Source organism: Anomaloglossus baeobatrachus, chromosome 10 (assembly GCF_048569485.1).
Source record: "Anomaloglossus baeobatrachus isolate aAnoBae1 chromosome 10, aAnoBae1.hap1, whole genome shotgun sequence".
Lineage (NCBI taxonomy): Eukaryota > Metazoa > Chordata > Amphibia > Anura > Aromobatidae > Anomaloglossus > Anomaloglossus baeobatrachus.
In genome coordinates this window covers 5838693-5859184 of record NC_134362.1, presented here as the reverse complement: position 1 = coordinate 5859184, position 20492 = coordinate 5838693, and the positions used below count along the sequence as shown (strand labels likewise).

The 20492-nt window shown below is 53.6% G+C and overlaps 1 protein-coding gene across 1 annotated transcript in view; it reads left to right on the top strand.

Annotated features, from left to right (window-relative positions):
* The window catches only part of LOC142254464 (protein inscuteable homolog), a 172275-nt gene extending 159590 nt beyond the window's left edge, over window positions 1–12685 (top strand). The window contains exons 8-9 of the mRNA XM_075325531.1: window positions 10034–10110; window positions 12274–12685. Of these exons, the coding sequence (XP_075181646.1) occupies window positions 10034–10110; window positions 12274–12402 (206 nt within the window). The 3' untranslated portion in view covers window positions 12403–12685. The remainder of the gene's footprint in view (window positions 1–10033; window positions 10111–12273) is intronic.
* The last annotated feature ends 7807 nt before the right edge of the window (window positions 12686–20492 follow it).

Sequence of the window (20492 nt, the reverse complement as noted above, 5' to 3'; positions counted from 1 at the left end):
ACGCTCATCACAGGGTCTATCAGCTCTGGAGACACCCGGCACTGGAGACGCTCATCACAGGGTCTATCAGCTCTGGAGACACCCGGCACTGGAGACGCTCATCACAGGGTCTATCAGCTCTGGAGACACCCGGCACTGGAGACGCTCATCACAGGGTCTATCAGCTCTGGAGACACCCGGCAGTGGAGACGCTCATCACAAGGTCTATCAGCTCTGGAGACACCCGGCAGTGGAGGCGCTCATCACAAGGTCTATCAGCTCTGGTGACACCCGGCAGTGGAGGCGCTCATCACAAGGTCTATCAGCTCTGGTGACACCCGGCAGTGGAGACGCTCATCACAAGGTCTATCAGCTCTGGTGACACCCGGCAGTGGAGATGCTCATCACAAGGTCTATCAGCTCTGGTGACACCCGGCAGTGGAAGTGGCTCACCTGCTCCATAATAGTGACATCACAGATGGCTATGAAGAGCGACGCGCGTTACACAAGTCTGGAATGGTGGCCCGAAAAACGGTGAAGACTCAACTACAATATCATCATAAGAAGCGTCTGCTCGAGATTACAGAGAGAAAAGTGGAAGATTAGAAACAGGAGATCGGGAGCGATGAGAAGAAAGAATAGATGGCTCTGATGGGGGAAATGGGAAGAAAGAAGGGAAAAAGGGGGGAAAGGAGCGAGAAACTGAAGGAACAGAAAAATGGAGGAAGCCTGATGATACAGGGGTGTTTACAGCCAAAAGCGATGGATACTTGTCCAGGATGGACGCAGTCCTTTTGCCTTTCTTGGCCTTCCATCCGGCGTTGTCTCGGCACTTTACCTTAGTAGTTGCCGGAGATAGCGTGCTTCTCGAAGGGCCTGAAATCGCTGTGGACTTGATTCTGGAGATTGCTGCGTGGAAGTTTGTTTGTGTGCTCCCCCTCATTCTCTCCCTTTTGATTTATTTCCCTTTCTTACCCACCTGTTGTTTGGGTTGCATGTTAAGTGATTGCAGTATCTTTTTTGCTTGTCTGTTGTTTACCCTTTGTGTTTTTATCATAGAGCAGGACTAGTGTTCCTAATGCCCTGCTCACTAGACAGGGTCGTGATTAGGGTGACACAGGGATAGGCACGTGATCGCCGCATGGGGTGAAATAACCCATCTGGAGAGGTCAGGGAGCTTGGGGGTGCTTAGGTTGAGTGACTGACAGTGGTTACCATTCCTGGGGTTCCCTAGAGGCAGTGGTTCCCACACCTTCTTGCTGTGCACTGTCCAGCCTCTTGTGAAGTGTGACAACCAGGGACTGCCCTGGAGTGCTGCCTGGTGCCTATTTTCAGCAAGGTCCATCCTCCCCATCAGCGGCTTTGGTGCAGACTGAGTGGGCACATAGTGTCGCCCCTCCAGGTAAGCCAGGATCAGGATGCAGTGAGAGTACACCCCTTCTGTCCAAAGTATGAGTGTGACAGATAAATGGCCGCAAGTCACATCTATGTATGAGAAGCCACACTCTCACGCTCAGTGCTGAAGAGGACGGAGAGATATGGAGCCGGAACGTCACAAGGTCAATCATTGATACCCTTCTGCTCCTCAGTGTATATTGGTGCACAGTACCAGTACCTATAGATTATATACTGGTACCTGTATATCATAAGAATGTATAAATGGTATATTATACTGGTATCTATAGATTATGTGACTACAGCCCCTGGTAATAATTCCGGCCTCCCCGGGCTGAGGACGTTCATTCAGTTGTTACTTTTGTATAATAAAAGCCGATCACAGCACAAAACTAAAGTCACTTCACATGGCGACTTTCTGGCTTTAAGAAACACTAAAACAAATCATGAACACACAATGTGCAGCGGGTAACGGTGACTATTCAAGACCAAACAGGGGGAAAGTATGGATTCATGAAAAACAAACACAAGACCCCTCCTATAATCCATCAGTAGTGTGTTGTGGCGCCACCTCTGGCTTTTATAACAGCTGCAGTCTCTGAGGCATGGACTTAGTGAGTGACAAACAGGTCTCTTCATCAATCTGGCTCCATCTTTCTCAGATTGCTGTTGCAGATCAGCTTTGCAGGCTGGATCTTGTCATCGACCATTTTCTTCAACTTCCACCAAAGATTTTCCATTGGATTGAGATCCGGACTATTTGCAGGCCATGATATTGACCTTATGTGTCTTCTTTCAAGGAATGTGTTCACAGTGTTTGCTCTATGGCAGGAGGCATTATCATCTCGAGAAATTATTTCATCATCCCCAAACATCCTTTCAATTGATGGGATAAAAAAAGTGTCCAAAATGTCAATGTAAACTTGGGCATTTATTGAAGATGTAATGACAGCCATCTCCCCAGTGCCTTTACCTGACATGCAGCCCCATATCATCAATGACTGTGGAAATTTACATGTTCTCTTCAGGCAGTCATCCTTATAAACAAAACTTCCAGCATCATCACCTTGCCCAATGCAGATTTGCGATTCATCACTGAACATGACTTTCATCCAGTCATCCACAGTCCACAATTGCTTTTCCTTAGCCCATTGTAACCTTGTTTTTTTCTGTTTAGGTGTTAATGATGGCTTATGTTTAGCTTTTCTGTATGTCAATCCCATTTCCTTTAGGCGGTTTCTTACAGTTCGGTCACAGACATTGACTCCAGTTTCCTCCCATCCGTTCCTCATTTGTTTTTTTGTGCATTTCCTGTTCTGGAGGCATTTTGCTTTAAATTTCCTGTCTTGACACTTTGATGTCTTCCTTGGTCTACCAGTATGTTTGCCTTTAACAACCTTCCCATGTTGTTTTTGTATTTGGTCCAGAGTTTAGACACAGCTGACTGTGAACAACCAACAGCTTTTGCAACATTGCCTGATAATTTACCTTCTTTTAAGAGTTTGATAATCCTCTCCTTTGTTTCAATTGACATCTCATGTGTTGGAGCTATGATTCATGTCAGTCCACTCGGTGCAGCAGCTCTCCAAGGTGTGATCACTCCTTTTTAGATGTAGACTAACGAGCAGATCTTATTTGATGCAGGTGTTAATTTTGGGAATGAAAATTTACAGGGTGATTCCATAACTTTTCCCCCTGTTTGGTCTTGAAAGTCACCGTTACTGGCTGCACATTTATGTTTTCATGGTTTTTTTTTTTTTTTTAGTGTTTCTTAAAGCCAGAAAGTTGCTATTTGCAATCACTTTAGTTTTGTGTCATCTGTGATCGGCTTTTATTATACAAAGTAAACAACTGAATGAACCTTCTCAGCCCGGGGAGGCCAGAATTATTGCCAGGGGTTGTATATACTGGTGTACACTACTGGTAATGACTATATACTGGTGTACACTACTGGTAATGACTATATACTGGTGTACACTACTGGTAATGACTATATACTGGTGTACACTACTGGTAATGACTATATACTGTTTCACAGTATTGGTACCTATAGATTATGATGCTCTACTGGTGTACAGTACTGCTACTTATACTGTGTCTTGAAAAAAAAAAAAGTATTCACACCCCGTGAACCTCTCAACATTTTTTTCATGTTACAATCACAACCTTAACTGTATGTTATTGGAATGCAAGAAGGTGTGAGCAAGGAAGTGATTCTTGGATGTGTAAATATCTTATACATATAAATCTGAGGGTTATGATGTGCACTTATATTCAGCCCCCGGAGTCAGCACTTTGTAGGACCACCTTCCTCTGTCTTGCATTAGTATTCAGCCCCCGGAGTTAGTATTTTGTAGGACCACCACTCTCTCTCTTTTGGGGTCTCTCCAGCTTTGCTCATCTAGAGGTGACATTTTCTTTTCTCGCTCAGTGAGATTGGATGGAGATGTGATCTCGGTGGATTTGGGTCTTGACTGTGACTCAGCTGCTCACACACAGGAATATGCTCTGATCTGAACCTTCCATTGTAAATCTGCAGGATGTTGAGGGTAGCTGTCCTCCTGGAAGGTGACCCTACGGCCCGATCTCATGTCTTCTGCATCCATAACAGGTTTTCCTCCAGGATTTCCTGGATTTAGCTCCATCCATCTTCACCTCTGAGCAGCTTCCCTGCCCGTGCTGAAGAAAAGCCTCCTCACAGCAGGATGCTGCCTCCACCGTGTGTGACTGTGGGGAGGGTTTTCCACCACACACAGTATTTAGCATTTAGCCCATTTCTTCTTTGGTCTCCTCATACCAGATCCTGTTTCTCCACTGCTCGCCGCGTCCCCTGCTTCCACAGCTCGCCGCGTCCTCTGCTTCCACAGCTCGCCGCGTCCCCTGCTTCCACAGCTCGCCGCGTCCCCTGCTTCCACAGCTCGCCGCGTCCTCTGCTTCCACAGCTCGCCGCGTCCCCTGCTTCCACAGCTCGCCGCGTCCCCTGCTTCCACAGCTCGCCGCGTCCCCTGCTTCCACAGCTCGCCGCGTCCCCTGCTTCCACAGCTCGCCGCGTCCCCTGCTTCCACAGCTCGCCGCGTCCCCTGCTTCCACAGCTCGCCGCGTCCCCTGCTTCCACCGTATCCCCTGCTTCCACAGCTCACCGCGTCCCCTGCTTCCACAGCTCGCCGCGTCCCCTGCTTCCACAGCTCGCCGCGTCCACTGCTTCCACAGCTCGCCGCGTCCCCTGCTTCCACCGCGTCCCCTGCTTCCACCGCGTCCCCTGCTGCCACCGCGCCCCCTGCTGCCACCGCGCCCCCTGCTGCCACCGCGCCCCCTGCTTCCACCGCGTCCCCTGCTTCCAGGGCCGGATTATAGGCGGGGCAGGCGGGGCTTCAGCCCCGGGGCCCCCACCAAAAGAGCTTCCAAGGGGGCCCCCACCACCAGGGCCATACTTGCCACCCGTCAGCAATTTTTTTTTTCTTTTCTTCACACCCGCTCCCCCTCCGTTAAGACAGTCTAAATCAGCTGTGTTTTCGGGGGGGGGCAGCTACATTTATTTGTATCTGCGTCTCTAAGACGCAAAAACAAGCTGCGGGCACAGGACGCTGATTGACCTCGGAAGTACCATCGTTTGTACTTCCGGGGTCAGAGGTGTGCCTGCTCCCTGCTCTGCTGTGGCGTCCAATGCTGCGGACGTCACAGCAGGACGCCGCCGCGGAGAAGACCCACGCGCGCGGCCGGCTGGCCGGCCGCGGAGGAGAGGACCCACGCGGGCGGCCGGCCGGCTGGCTGGCCGGCCGCGGAGGAGAGGACCCACGCGGGCGGCCGGCTGGCTGGCCGGCCGCGGAGGAGAGGACCCACGCGCGCGGCCGGCCGCGGAGGAGAGGACCCACGCGGGCGGCCGGCTGGCTGGCCGGCCGCGGAGGAGAGGACCCACGCGGGCGGCCAGCTGGCTGGCCGGCCGCGGAGGAGAGGACCCACGCGCGCGGCCGGCCGCGGAGGAGAGGACCCACGCGCGCGGCCGGCCGGCTGGCCGGCCGCGGAGGAGAGGACCCACGCGCGCGGCCGGCCGGCTGGCCGGCCGCGGAGGAGAGGACCCACGCGGGCGGCCGGCTGGCTGGCCGGCCGCGGAGGAGAGGACCCACGCGGGCGGCCGGCTGGCTGGCCGGCCGCGGAGGAGAGGACCCACGCGGGCGGCCGGCTGCCTGGCCGGCCGCGGAGGAGAGGACCCACGCGGGCGGCCGGCTGGCTGGCCGGCCGCGGAGGAGAGGACCCACGCGGGCGGCCGGCTGGCTGGCCGGCCGCGGAGGAGAGGACCCACGCGGGCGGCCGGCTGGCTGGCCGGCCGCGGAGGAGAGGACCCACGCGGGCGGGCGGCCGGCTGGCTGGCCGGCCGCGGAGGAGAGGACCCACGCGCGCGGCCGGCCGCGGAGGAGAGGACCCACGCGCGCGGCCGGCCGCGGAGAAGACCCACGCCGCGGCCAGGAGAGGAGACTAACCGGAGCAGGAGAATGGCCGCGGCACCGGAACAGCAGCAGGACGATGGCGGCCTATACCGGAGCAGCAGGAGGATGGCATCAGAGCAGGTAGGGACAGAGCTGAAGAAAGATGTGTGGTGTGATGCAGAGCTGTGTGATGCAGAGCTGTGAGTGTGTGTGTGAAAGAGAGCTGTGTGTGTGTGAAGCAGAGCTGTGTGTGAAGCAGAGCTGAAGAAATGTGTGGTGTGAAGCAGAGCTGTGTGTGTGTCTGTGTGTGAAGCAGAGCTGTGTGTGTGAGTGTGTGTGTGAAGCAGAGCTGTGTGTGAAGCAGAGCTGAAGAAATGTGTGGTGTGAAGCAGAGCTGTGTGTGTGTCTGTGTGTGAAGCAGAGCTGTGTGAGAGTGTGTGTGAAAGAGAGCTGTGTGTGTGAAGCAGAGCTGAAGAAATGTGTGGTGTGAAGCAGAGCTGTGTGTGTGTCTGTGTGTGAAGCAGAGCTGTGTGTGTGTGTGTGTGTGAAAGAGAGCTGTGTGTGTGAAGCAGAGCTGTGTGTGAAGCAGAGCTGAAGAAATATGTGTGGTGTGAAGCAGAGCTGTGTGTGTCTGTGTGTGAAGCAGAGCTGTGTGTGAGTGTGTGAAAGAGAGCTGTGTGTGTGAAGCAGAGCTGTGTGTGAAGCAGAGCTGAAGAAATATGTGTGGTGTGAAGCAGAGCTGTGTGTGTGTCTGTGTGTGAAGCAGAGCTGTGTGTGTGTGTGTGTGAAAGAGAGCTGTGTGTGTGAAGCAGAGCTGTGTGTGAAGCAGAGCTGAAGAAATATGTGTGGTGTGAAGCAGAGCTGTGTGTGTGTGTCTGTGTGTGAAAGAGAGCTGTGTGTGTGAAGCAGAGCTGAAGAAATGTGTGGTGTGAAGCAGAGCTGTGTGTGAAGCAGAGCTGTGTGTGTGTGTGTGTGAAAGAGAGCTGTGTGTGTGAAGCAGAGCTGTGTGTGAAGCAGAGCTGAAGAAATATGTGTGGTGTGAAGCAGAGCTGTGTGTGTGTGTCTGTGTGTGAAAGAGAGCTGTGTGTGTGAAGCAGAGCTGAAGAAATGTGTGGTGTGAAGCAGAGCTGTGTGTGTGTCTGTGTGTGAAGCAGAGCTGTGTGTGTGTCTGTGTGTGAAGCAGAGCTGTGTGTGTGTGTGAGAGAAGCAGAGCTGAAGAAAGATGTGTGGTGTGAAGCAGAGCTGTGTGTGTGTGAGAGAAGCAGAGCTGAAGAAAGATGTGTGGTGTGAAGCAGAGCTGTGTGTGTGTGTGTGTGAAGCAGAGCTGAAGAAAGATGTGTGGTGTGAAGCAGAGCTGTGTGTGTGTGTGTGAAGCAGAGCTGAAGAAAGATGTGTGGTGTGAAGCAGAGCTGTGTGTGTGTGTGTGAAGCAGAGCTGAAGAAAGATGTGTGGTGTGAAGCAGAGCTGTGTGTGAAGCAGAGCTGAAGAAAGATGTGTGGTGTGAAGCAGAGCTATGTGTGAAGCAGAGCTGAAGAAAGATTTGTGGTGTGAAGCAGAGCTGTGTGTGTGTGTGAAGCAGAGCTGTGTGTGTGTGTGTGAAGCAGAGCTGTGTGTGTGTGTGAAGCAGAGCTGAAGAAAGATGTGTGGTGTGAAGCAGAGCTGTGTGTGAAGCAGAGCTGAAGAAAGATTTGTGGTGTGAAGCAGAGCTGTGTGTGTGTGTGTGAAGCAGAGCTGTGTGTGTGTGTGAAGCAGAGCTGAAGAAAGATGTGTGGTGTGAAGCAGAGCTGTGTGTGTGAAGCAGAGCTGTGTGTTTGAAGCAGAGCTGTGTGTGTGTATATATGAATCAGAGCAGTCTATGCGGCACCCCAGAACTATATGGGTCCCCCAGAGTGCTAAGCCACCCATCCCAGTAATGTGTTTGCCACCAGAGCGGTTTGCCACTCCAGTAACGTCTATGCCCCCCCCAGTAATGTCTATGCCCCCTGCCCCTCCTGTAATGTATTTATTGTAGGCCCCAGCCCCTCCTGTGATGTATATACATCAGTGCTGTGTCAGTGTGCATGGTGTGCAGTCATGTCTGTTATTGATGGCCATCATGCAACACAGCCATATGTCCTGGAGGAGCTGGAAACAAGCGGGAGAGGTGAGTGAGGCTGCTTGTGACTTCTCCATATTAACACCTGTAATGCGTCTGTGTCTGCATGTATGTCAGTGTATATGACTGTGCATATATTTGTCTGTTTAAATGTATTTTTGTGAATTTGTCTTCAAATATGTATATGTAAGTATGCCTGTATGTGTGTGTCTGTGTGTGGATAGCAGCGGAGGGGTGGAGATGAGCGGGATGTAACATCCCGCCCACCTCCTTCCTTCTGCATAGCGGCCGGGAGGCAGGTAAGGGGAGCTTCCTCGTTCCTGCGGTGTCACACGGAGCCATGTGTGCTGCCGCAGGAACGAGGAACAACTTCGTTACTACTGCAGCAACGATATTAGAGAATGGACCCCCATGTCACCGATTAGCGATTTTGCACGTTATTGCAACGATGCAAAATCGCTTATCGGTGTCACACGAAACGGCATCGCTAATGCGGCCGAATGTGCGTCACGAATTCCGTGACCCCAACGACTCCGCATTAGCGATGTCGCAGCGTGTAAAGCCCCCTTTACTCTACTTTCTTTGTATAAGTGACGGCTGTGAGTTATCCTGGACTGTATCTGTATTGTAGTCCTGTAAATCTGAATATGGCAGATCAGGGTAAAGGTCCAGTCACACTAAGCAACTTACCAGCGATCCCAACAACGATAGGGATCGCTGGTAAGTTGCTAGGAGGTTGCTGGTGAGATGTCACACTGCGACGCTCCAGCGATCCCACCAGCAACCTGACCTGGCAGGGATCGCTGGAGCGTCGCTACACAAGTTGCTGGTGAGCTCACCAGCAACCAGTGACAAGCCCCCAGCGCCGCGTGGAAGATGCTGCGCTTGGTAACTAAGGTAAATATCGGGTAACCAACCCGATATTTACCTTGGTTACCAGCGCACGCAGCTACACGTGCAGAGAGCAGGAAGCAGCGCACACTGAGCGCTGGCTCCCTGCTCTCCTAGTTACAGCACACATCGGGTTAATTAACCCGATGTGTGCTGCAGCTACATGTGCACAGAGCAGGGAGCAGCGCACAATGCTTAGCGCTGGCTCCTTGCTCTCCTAGTTACAGCACACATCGGGTTAATTAACCCGATGTGTGCTGCAGCTACATGTGCACAGAGCAGGGAGCAGCGCACAATGCTTAGCGCTGGCTCCTTGCTCTCCTAGTTACAGCACACATCGGGTTAATTAACCCGATGTGTGCTGCAGCTACATGTGCACAGAGCAGGGAGCAGCGCACAATGCTTAGCGCTGGCTCCTTGCTCTCCTAGTTACAGCACACATCGGGTTAATTAACCCGATGTGTGCTGCAGCTACATGTGCACAGAGCAGGAGCCGGCACTGACAGTGAGAGCGGCGGAGGCTGGTATCAAAGGTAAATATCGGGTAACCAAGGACAGGGCTTCTTGGTTACCCGATGTTTACATTGGTTACCAGCCTCCGCAGAAGCCGACTCCTGCTGCCTGCACATTTAGTTGTTGCTGTCTCGCTGTCACACACAGCGATCTGTGCTTCACAGCGGGACAACAACAACTAAAAAATGGCCCAGGACATTCAGCAACAACCAACGACCTCACAGCAGGGGCCAGGTTGTTGCTGGATGTCCCACACAGCAACATCGCTAGCAACGTCACAAAAGTTGTTCGTTAGCAGCGATGTTGCTAGCGATGTTGCTTAGTGTGACGGGGCCTTAAGATACATGTTTATTGGATTTATATCTAAATGCTACAGTTCGTGCTCTACTGTTATGGCTAAAAATGTTAACGTTTATGGGGCCCCCACCAGATTTTCTGCCCAGGGGCCCCCACCAACCTTAATCCGGCCCTGCCTGCTTCCACCGCGTCCCCTGCATGTCATGTGGAAGAAGGTGATTTTATATTTTTAAAATATTTTAAAATCCTGGAATCATTTCATTATACGTCACAGATATTTGCACTTAATATTGATATCACACAAAATCTGAATAAACTACAGTTAACTTTGTGGGTGCAATGTGGAAAGGTTCACAGGGAATGAATACTTTTTTAAGGCCCTGTAAATGAGTACACTGTGCACGCTGCCTGTATTTACACCCGGGTTCTCTCCTGGCAGGTGTCTCACGCCTCATTGCTCTCTGCCGCCACCCAGAGGAGAGGTTCAGCAGTGACGCTGTGCTCGTGGCCTGTCTGGTAAGTTCCATGTTCAGACAATGTATTGTGACTGGTGTCGCTGTGGGAGTGGAGACCGCACGGGGAGATTCACCCCAGAGTGCGACATCCACGATCACCACTAATCACCCGAGTGGAGGTTGCGGACAGAGGAGAGTGAAGAATCAGGAGAACACACCCCTGTATGGCTGTGCTGGCCGTCAGTGCTGCGGATCTCATACCCCTGTATGGCTGCGCTGGCCGTCAGTGCTGCGGATCTCATACCCCTGTATGGCTGTGCTGGCCGTCAGTGCCGCAGATCTCTTGTATGGCTGTGCTGGCCGTCAGTGCCATGGATCTCTTGTATGGCTGCGCTGGCCGTCAGTGCTGCGGATCTCAGCAGGATCCTCCGCAGTCAGACATTGGGGGAGAAGGATCTATGTGCCGTCGGATTACAGGAGACACTGACACCAACCATGGCGGCACGCAGTATTAACAAAGACCATGTCAGGGGTCACACTTCCATCTTTGTCTCCTTGTCCGGAAGTCTTTGCTTGTCGTGCTTGGATCTCGTCCTCTGCAGCATTTCTCCATTTGTTGGTTTCTTCTTCTGAGATCTGCAATTCGTCTTCTCCAGCTGCGGCCCCACGTCCACAGACTGCCGGAGACGTGCCGGTGGTTTGTGCTTTCTCTCTCACTGCCCCGTGGCTCAGTGTCTCCGCTCACTTGTAGTTCGGGGGATGGCACTGACTTCAGACATTTTATCGGAAATTGATCATTACCAGATTTCAAAAACATGAAAATCAAGTTCATGGATTTCAGGAAATTCTCTGGACAGAATGAATTCAATTCCTGGGAATCAACAAAAAAAATGCACATCACCATTTAAAAACCTCCATCGGTGCGGTTTTGATGCAATTTTTTTTGGCAGAAGATGTAGATTTGATGCAGGAATTTGGTGTATATATTTCAATCACCAAATCTGCATGTCTTTACAAAAAAAAACCCGCGATTTTCTGGCATGAGATGCAGGTCTCATTGAATTGAATGAGTTTACCTGAGGTGAGGTCACTGAGTTCAATGAGGTAACTTGAGGTCAGTTTATCAGGGGTCACAGGTGGGGCACCATGGGAACCTCCAGCTGTGACCACAGATAAACTGAGTAATGTCAGCGCTCACAGCTGCAGATCAGTCAGTCTCTGCCTGAAGCCACAGCCTGTGGACATGTTGTGTGCTCGCGCCCTGCGACTTCAGTAAGTAGCAGAGACGGCATCTTCATGGTATCTTGTCTAGATTATGTCGGACGTGTAAACTGGAGACAGAGGGTGTGGTTTTTTTTTTAATTTTATTTAAAATAAAAGATTTTTTTCTGTGTTTATGTTTATTTCTTTTCACTTACAGATTAGTAATGGTGGGTCTCATAGACGTCTTACATTACTAAGCTAGGGCTTAGTGGCAGCTGTGAGCTGTCATTAATCCCTCATATTACCCCCATATGCCCCCGCACCACGGCAATCAGGATAAGCCGGGTAAAGTGCCAGGATTCTTGCATCTAATAGATGCAATAATTCTGGGAAGCTGCAGGCTGCTATTTTTAGGCCAGTTGGGGGAGTTCAATAACCATGGGCCTCCCCAGCCTGAGAATACCAGCCCCCAGGCTGTGGGGACCTTACGCCAATTTATTTGTTCCTTTTTACACCACTATAGGGACGCAGACAGTGTGTGTGATTGCAACCAATCACAGACACTGTCACACAGGGTGGGGGTGCAGTTTGACTGCAAGCAATCACAGATGTGGGCACTACCGGTGGGTGGGGGAAGCAGTGAATATGTATAAGGGTTAATGAGCGGACCGGGTAGTAGTGTGACAGCTGTGGGGACTTGGTAAGTAGAATGCTCCTGCTCTAATCCCCCCAGCCCTTTCTACCCCCATTATAAGGCGCGGGTCCCCGTAGACTTATATGGGGATCGGCATCTGGCCAGATATCTAGAACTAATTCCGGTTCCTAACCGGATTCTTTTTTTTCTTTATATTCCGGGTTACAGATTCGGGGTATCTGCGGTTTCGCCCATCAGTAGTGATCATTCTTCAGTGTAAATGCAGCTGAACGCTCGGCCTTTGGTGTCACTTTCTTCACCTCATCTTGTATTATATCGTCGCAGTATAAACTCCTCCTGTTAACTCCTGCCTTCCTGATTTTCCAGGCCGCACTGCGGAGATTGGCCATTGCTTGTCCTGGAGGAATTGATGACTCGGACCTTCAACAATTGGTGAAACCGCGACTTGTGGACTCGTTTCTGCTGTGCTCTAATATGGAGGAAAGCTTTGTGTAGCCGCTGGTGGACGCGTTCCCCCTCCGTCCCCCTCCGGGGGCTTCTTGTAAAGTGCCAGTCACGGCTCCAGGCGTCTCAGGAGACTCCGCGTCCTCGCAGGTTTCAGCCATCTCCATATATTGGACATGCAGGGGTGTCGCCCGGCACAGTAAACACCCCAATAATCCGCGTTTCGTATATTGTTTTTTACAGTTTATTTCCTCTTTTGTAACCGGATATTTTGATGCTTTTCTTTACTGCATGAAATAATATATAAAAGACGAACTTTTATAATAAAAGTGAAAGTGGCATATAAAATGCAGTGTCCGTGCAGTTATTAGGAGCCCAGCGCCCGGGCAAGACGTGATCGGCTGAGGCTGCACTACTGAGACATGTAACGACAGAGTCCAGCTCCAGCAATGCCCTATCCCAGGCCTGCCCAGGAACCAAGGAGAAGACCTCCAGCTCCAGCAATGCCCTATCCCAGGCCTGCCCAGAAACCAAGGAGAAGACCTCCAGCTCCAGCAATGCCCTATCCCAGGCCTGCCCAGGAACCAAGGAGAAGACCTCCAGCTCCAGCAATGCCCTATCCCAGGCCTGTCCAGAAACCAAGGAGAAGACCTCCAGCTCCTCAGACATAATAATCATCTTTATTGATAAACCTTAAAATTCTAAACAACGCCCTTCCAGGTGCATCAAGTAGCTCTGATATTTAGTATGGCGCCTATAACGCCGGCATCCTCGCACCGCCCCATGTCCTCCATCCTGCAGGGACACTGACGTACGCACCTCCCCACGTCCTCCATCCGGCAGGGACACTGACGTACGCACCTCCCCACGTCCTCCATCCTGCAGGGACACTGACGTACGCACCTCCCCACGTCCTCCATCCGGCAGGGACACTGACGTACGCACCTCCCCACGTCCTCCATCCGGCAGGGACACTGACGTACGCACCGCCCCAGATCCTCCATATGGCAGGGACACTGACGTACGCACCGCCCCACGTCCTCCATCCGGCAGGGACACTGACGTACGCACCGCCCCACATCCTCCATCCGGCAGGGACACTGACGTACGCACCGCCCCACGTCCTCCATCCGGCAGGGACACTGACGTACGCACCGCCCCACGTCCTCCATCCGGCAGGGACACTGACGTACGCACCGCCCCACGTCCTCCATCCGGCAGGGACACTGACGTACGCACCTCCCCACGTCCTCCATCCGGCAGGGACACTGACGTACGCACCGCCCCACGTCCTCCATCCGGCAGGGACACTGACGTACGCACCGCCCCACGTCCCCCATCCGGCAGGGACACTGACGTACACACCGCCCCACGTCCTCCATCCGACAGGGACACAGACGTACGCACCGCCCCACAGCCTCCATATGGCAGGGACACTGACGTACGCACCGCCCCACGTCCCCCATCCGGCAGGGACACTGACGTACGCACCGCCCCACGTCCTCCATCCGGCAGGGACACTGACGTACGCACCGCCCCACGTCCTCCATCCGGCAGGGACACTGACGTACGCACCGCCCCACGTCCCCCATCCGGCAGGGACACTGACGTACACACCGCCCCACGTCCTCCATCCGACAGGGACACAGACGTACGCACCGCGCCACGTCCTCCATCTGGCAGGGACACTGACGTACGCACCTCCCCACGTCCTCCATCCGGCAGGGACACTGACGTACGCACCGCCCCACAGCCTCCATATGGCAGGGACACTGACGTACGCACCGCCCCACGTCCCCCATCCGGCAGGGACACTGACGTACGCACCGCCCCACGTCCTCCATCCGACAGGGACACAGACGTACGCACCGCGCCACGTCCTCCATCCGGCAGGGACACTGACGTACGCACCGCCCCACGTCCTCCATCCGGCAGGGACACAGACGTACACACCGCCCCACGTCCTCCATCCGGCAGGGACACTGACGTACGCACCGCGCCACGTCCTCCATCCGGCAGGGACACTGACGTACGCACCGCCCCACGTCCTCCATCCGGCAGGGACACTGACGTTCGCACCGCCCCACGTCCCCCATCCGGCAGGGACACTGACGTACGCACCGCCCCACGTCCCCCATCTGGCAGGGAAACTGATGTACGCACCACCCCTTGTCCTCCATCCGGCAGGGACACTGACGTACGCACCTCCCCACGTCCTCCATCCGGCAGGGACACTGACGTACGCACCGCCCCACGTCCTCCATCCGGCAGGGACACTGACGTACGCACCGCCCCACGTCCCCCATCCGGCAGGGACACTGACGTACGCACCGCCCCTTGTCCTCCATCTGGCAGAGACTCTGACGTACGCACCGCCACAGCCGCCCAGCTGTGTCTCCTGCTCCGGTTCCCAGGTCCGGGGCCTGCGCACGTCACACAGGTCTCCTAGCTTTTAAAGGGGCAGCAAGCTCACTCGAGAAGTGTCTCCAGCCTATGGCTGGGAGGCATTAGGTATTAAAGGCTCCCTCCACTGTAGGGAGGTGCCTGAGCAAGGTTAGTTCCTAGACAGTCCTGTGCCTGCTAGTAACTTGGTCTAGCCCCTGAACCTGAACCCATCCTGTGATTCTGAACCAACATGTGTACCTGAACCTGTCCTATCAGTACCTGAACCCAAAGCTGTCCTGTCTGTACCAGAACGAGAACCCATCCTGCCAGTATCAGAACCCAATCCCAGCCTGCCTGTACCTGAACTGAAACCCATCCTGCTTGGCTCCAGCTCTAACCCCATCCTAACAGTCTGTGTACTGACTTACCGCCTGCTGTACCATCACTGTCCAGCCTGCCCTCCCTGCATTCCTGACCCTTAGGGGCAGCTGCTGCAGTATCGGGGACCACTTTGTCATTGTACCTGGTGTCTCCCGGCAGCCAAGTCCAAATTCACTATCAAAAGCTCTGATGAAAACCCAGTAGGTACCAAGTCAATCTGATCCTTGAGCTTCCTAATGTCCCTAGACAGGTCCTTCCCCTCCATGTGCCATCACATGCCTAGGCCCTCGCTGAGCCTGAACTTACCCTGGCTAGTGAGTGGATCAGTGAGATACTAGTCCCACTAGTACCACAAAGCAACATGAGGAAGGTAAGATAAATGGATGGGGAAGGTTACAACAAAAAGCTCTCCTAGGTTTCTTCATCAGGAAACATCACAGCTGCAACTGAGATGACACAAAAACTATGCAGAGAAGAGCTCCTTCACAGTGGTCAGTATAGAAGATCTATCACCAGCAAGGAGTAAAGCCAGGCGTGGGTAAATATACTGGAAGGGTGTGATGACAAAATACTGCAGCTATGATTAAGTCTATGGGGTACTTTGCACGTTGCGACATCGCTACTGCGATTTCGTTGGGGTCAAATCGAAAGTGACGCACATCCGGCACCGGTAACGACGACGCAACGTGTAAAGCCTAGAAGCACCGATAAACGATCGCAAAAGCATCGTTATCGTATGATCGGTGCAGTGTCGGTCATTTCCATAATTTCGCTGCAGCGACAGGTACGATGTTTTTCGTTCCTGCGGCAGCGCACATCACTGCGTATGAAGCCGCAGGAGCGAGGAACATCTCCTTACCTGCCTCAACCGGCTGCAATGAGGAAGGAAGGAGGTGGCGGGATGTTTACGTCCCGCTCATCTAAGCCCCCTCCGCTTCTATTGGCCGCCTGTCGTGTGATGTCGCTGTGACGCCGCACAAACCGCCCCCTTAGGAAGGAGGCGGGTCGCCGGCCAGAGCGACGTCGCAGAACAGGTGAGTGCATGTGAAGCTGCTGTAGCGATAATGTTCTCTACGGCAGCTATCACAAGATAGTCCCCGCCCCCGTCGCAGCAGCAATATCGCGTGCGACATCGCAGCATCGGCTAGCAATGTCGCAACGTGCAAAGTGCCCCTAAGAGTAATCTCAGCCAACAGAAAAAAATTCCTTCACCCTTTCAGCATCAAAAGAAAGTACACTCACTGCAACACAAGCAGCACTGTAACCAGGCGGCGGGTGTCACGGAGGTAGTGTAAACTGGAGGTCTGCTCTGGTACTTGTAGTGTCACGAGGCTTATTTGGGCATTCCAGGGACAGGTTTTATGGATAGCCGGAGAGACGGTCGAGTCTGGCCATCCACATACCTCTGCCTATGGCCGTGTCTCAGGTGTCAAAATGGAGACTGATTGTTTGACGCATGGCCAGTGAATGGAGGTCTGTCAGACCTGGAGGGGGGGGACTTCGTGATTTGTGACAATTTCATTACATTTTTGTTTTGCACCTCTTTCAAGTTGTCTTTTGTAGTTTAAATTTCCTTTTTTTATGTAAATGTGGCTTCTCTACATTTTCTGGACAGATTCATAAAACGTGACTTTTTTTATAAGCTTGCAAAATTTGCCACAACAGCTCCAGCCCCCCCCCCGTCCTGTGCCGTCCTCCCCACCGCCCTCCCCCGTCCACCCCACCGCCCTCCCCACCGCCCTCCCCACCGCCCTTCCCACCGTCCTCCCCCCGTCCTCCCCCCCGTCCTTCCCACCGCCCTCCCCCGTCCTCCCCCCCGTCCTGTTCCGTCCTCAGAGTTTTTTTTATGTGTGAATGTCACTATTTTTGTGACATTTTGTAAAACGTGCTCTTTTATCGGGTACAAAGTAACAAACCAGTTAAAGAAAGAAGATATAAGACAAATTTGGGCACAAAATTAATGATTCCCATTGGACATAATAATGAAGTTGTTACAATACGTCAGCGAAAACCACAACCGGAAAAAGAAGAGCGATCGCTGAATCAGACGCCACGAGAACAACATCTGCATCACTGGAGAGATCTAGGAGGATTGACCTTGCATGTACGGGGGGCCGGTGATGATGGGGGCTCTGGATGTGGCATGCGGTATGGGGCGAGTCACTGCCATCACACAGCGTACGAGGCGAGCCACTTCGCAGGGTACCGGGCGAGTCACTGCCATCACACAGCGTACGAGGCGAGCCACTGCGCAGGGTACGGGGCGAGTCACTGCCATCACACAGCGTACGAGGCGAGCCACTGCGCAGGGTACGGGGCGAGTCACTGCCATCACACAGCGTACGAGGCGAGCCACTGCGCAGGGTACGGGGCGAGTCACTGCCATCACACAGCGTACGAGGCGAGCCACTGCGCAGGGTACGGGGCGAGTCACTGCGCAGGGTACGGGGCGAGTCACCGCGCAGGGTATGAGGCAAGTCACCGCGCAGGGTACGGGGCGAGTCACTGCCATCACACAGCGTACAAGGCGAGCCACCGCGCAGGGTACGGGGCGAGTCACCGTGCAGGGTACAGGGCGAGCCACTGCCACCACACAGGGTACAGGGCGAGTCACCGCGCAGTATACGGGGCGAGTCACCGCGCAGGGTACGGGGCGAGTCACCGCGCAGGGTATGGGGCGAGTCACTGCCATCACACAGCGTACAAGGCGAGCCACTGACTCGCCCACCCCAGGGCTATGGGACACCCGATGCCAGACCGGACTAGTCCGGGGTCGTCAGTGGTGGCGGGGCCAGACTCCGTGGCCCTGGTGGGGTCAATTAATATGGCTGGTGACTTGGGAGTAATTAAAGTTTTTATTTCGTGACGCCACCTGTGGTTTGCGGCTATTAAGCCGCCGCTGCTGTGTGAGGCCTCCGGGGTGATGATATGGCAGCAATGGTGGTACTGCTCCCCACAGGTGGAGCGGTGCCCCGGGGACACTGTTGGTGCTCGTGAGAGTCTATGGTGTGGTGTGGATAACACGGTGCAGGGCCGACAGGCAATGAAAGAAACAGGCACAAACAACAGTCTCTTTACCTTCTCCTCTTTTACTCCACAAACGGTTAGTCCTGGGAGACCGTTACAGGTGGTAGAGGGCTCCGGCCGGCCTGGAAGTAACTGAGCTGTCGTTTTGGCCAGATGAGTATGAGGCAAACGCCTGTTCTTTTCCTTGCTGTGATAGGACCCTGCTCTCTGAATTTAGCAATGGCCCTCTTGCTGCTGGGACCGGTGGTACGTCCCTTTCCCTCTGTCGTAGGCCGCGCAGGCCCTCTCTGTTGCTTCTCTGCTGGAGTCCACACCGGGCCCTGCTGATGCAGCTGTACCTTCGGGCTGTTTATGGACCAGGTGCTTGCAGCTCTCCTGCCCTTCGGATTCGGCTACCAGGGAGTATTTTAGGCCCTGGTGGCCACAGACTCCGATGTCCGAGTCTCTTCTGTGCCTCTCTGCTCCTCGTGCTTCACTGGGCCAAGCTGCTCCAGCTCTAGGCCCCAGTTCCACAGGACAGCACACTCTGCGTCTGCACTTTATGCTTTCGCCTACAGACTGAACACTAACTCCTCCCTCAGGTCAGACTTAAGGAATGCTCCCTGGAACTCCAGGTTCAGAGCTCCCCCTGCTGGCCTGAGGGAGAACTGCGTTGGATGTTAAACTTACTGGCCAATAGACCCCCCAATTACCTTCAGGCTCAGCATCAACCCTTTGGAGGGGCAATGCTGTTGTGGCGACCAGGTCCTGGGGCGCCACACTCCCCCTTAGTTAAACTCAGTACTCCCGGACTGAAGAAACAAAACATAACATGTTAGAACATTTCATCCCATTATGGGAGGCACATTTTCTTAAACGTTACAAACTTAAACAATACTATAAGAGTCCAGTGTGGCTCCCTGCCGGGTGTCCATTACACTGCTCCATGGGGGACCCGCCGCGATAAAACCCCCAACGTAGGCTCTGGGAGTGCGTCAGAGCATTGCTGACCCCACTCTATGCACGCCGGACGGGTTTTTCTTCAGGGGTGTTGAGCACACCGGTGCTAACTATGTACAATTAGAGTGTTGGCCACCCATAGTCCAGTGGCCCAATTGTCCATTTACTTAATCACCTAAAACAAAACATTACATACAAGACAATTTCACATAACTATTTACACTCTGTTAGGTATTTTACTTTCTATGTTCTATACCTTGGAGGGGGCTGTTGCCGAGTGCTACGTTGGGACCGGTGTAGCTCTGGGGTTTGTCCCTGACTACTTGGAGTGTCTGCCCCCTCCGTGTTACTGGTAGGCCTAACCCTGACAGGTATGCGTGATGGTTGCCTACGGGGTCTCAGATTCGCCAAGGGTACGACAGGTTCACCACTGGCAGGGGGTTGATTCTCCTGTTCTACTGCTGGCGTGTCATCTGGTGTTGGGACGGACAGTTCCTTAGGCGGATCTGGAACCTCTTCTGTCTCCGGCTCGACCAACTGCGGGAACGTCAAGACTGGTACCACTATGGCATTGTTTATTCGGGTCCAAGTTTTGGGGAATTTTCCGAGGATTGTTTGGATCATCTCTTCCTCCTTTTCTTGAATTTGAGGACTTGTACTTCTTCTACTTCTTTTTGGATTTTGCACCGCTCAGGGCACGCTTTCAGGCGGTCTCTAGAAACTGTTTGATAAGTCTTGCCTTCATCCTTGCTTATGAGGCATACTGTCACGCTCCCGGTGTTCCAGCAGCGCTCCTTACCTACTGAGTCGGTCTCACCATCCAGGCACCGCTCCGTAACCACTGAGCCAGTCACACCTGCGTCACGCCACCGCTCTGTACCCACTGATCCAGCCTCGCCAGCGTACCACCGCTCCTTCCTCACTGGTCCAGTCCATACGTCCACCGGTCACGCCTGCCATTCCCGCTCATGCTCCCCTGAGTCCTGTTCCTGGTCTCAGGAGTCTGATTCTGACTAATGTTCTGTATAGGACCGGGCCGCGCCCACTCTCCTGGTCTTATAGGCCCAGCACTGCTGCAACAGGAAATGACCTGAGGCTGTGCTGGGTATATAGGACTGGCCTCTCCATGTGGGCGGGGCCTGATCATCGCTTGTGTTTCTATGCCTTGTCTTGTGAGCTAGGTGCTCAGGTCTTTGTTCCTGTTTCCTATTATTGCCTTAAAGTACACTGTGACCTTAGTGACCTGGTCCTGTCTTTGTTTCCTGATACCTGCACCCGTTCCTGCCACGTTAGTGCTCCAGTTACCGTGTACCTTGCCCTCCAGGTGGGGTGCTCGTTCCAGTGGATCCAGCTCCTGGGCCTACCAGTCCTCCTTGGCCCTCACACATACCTTACTATTGTCAAAGTTG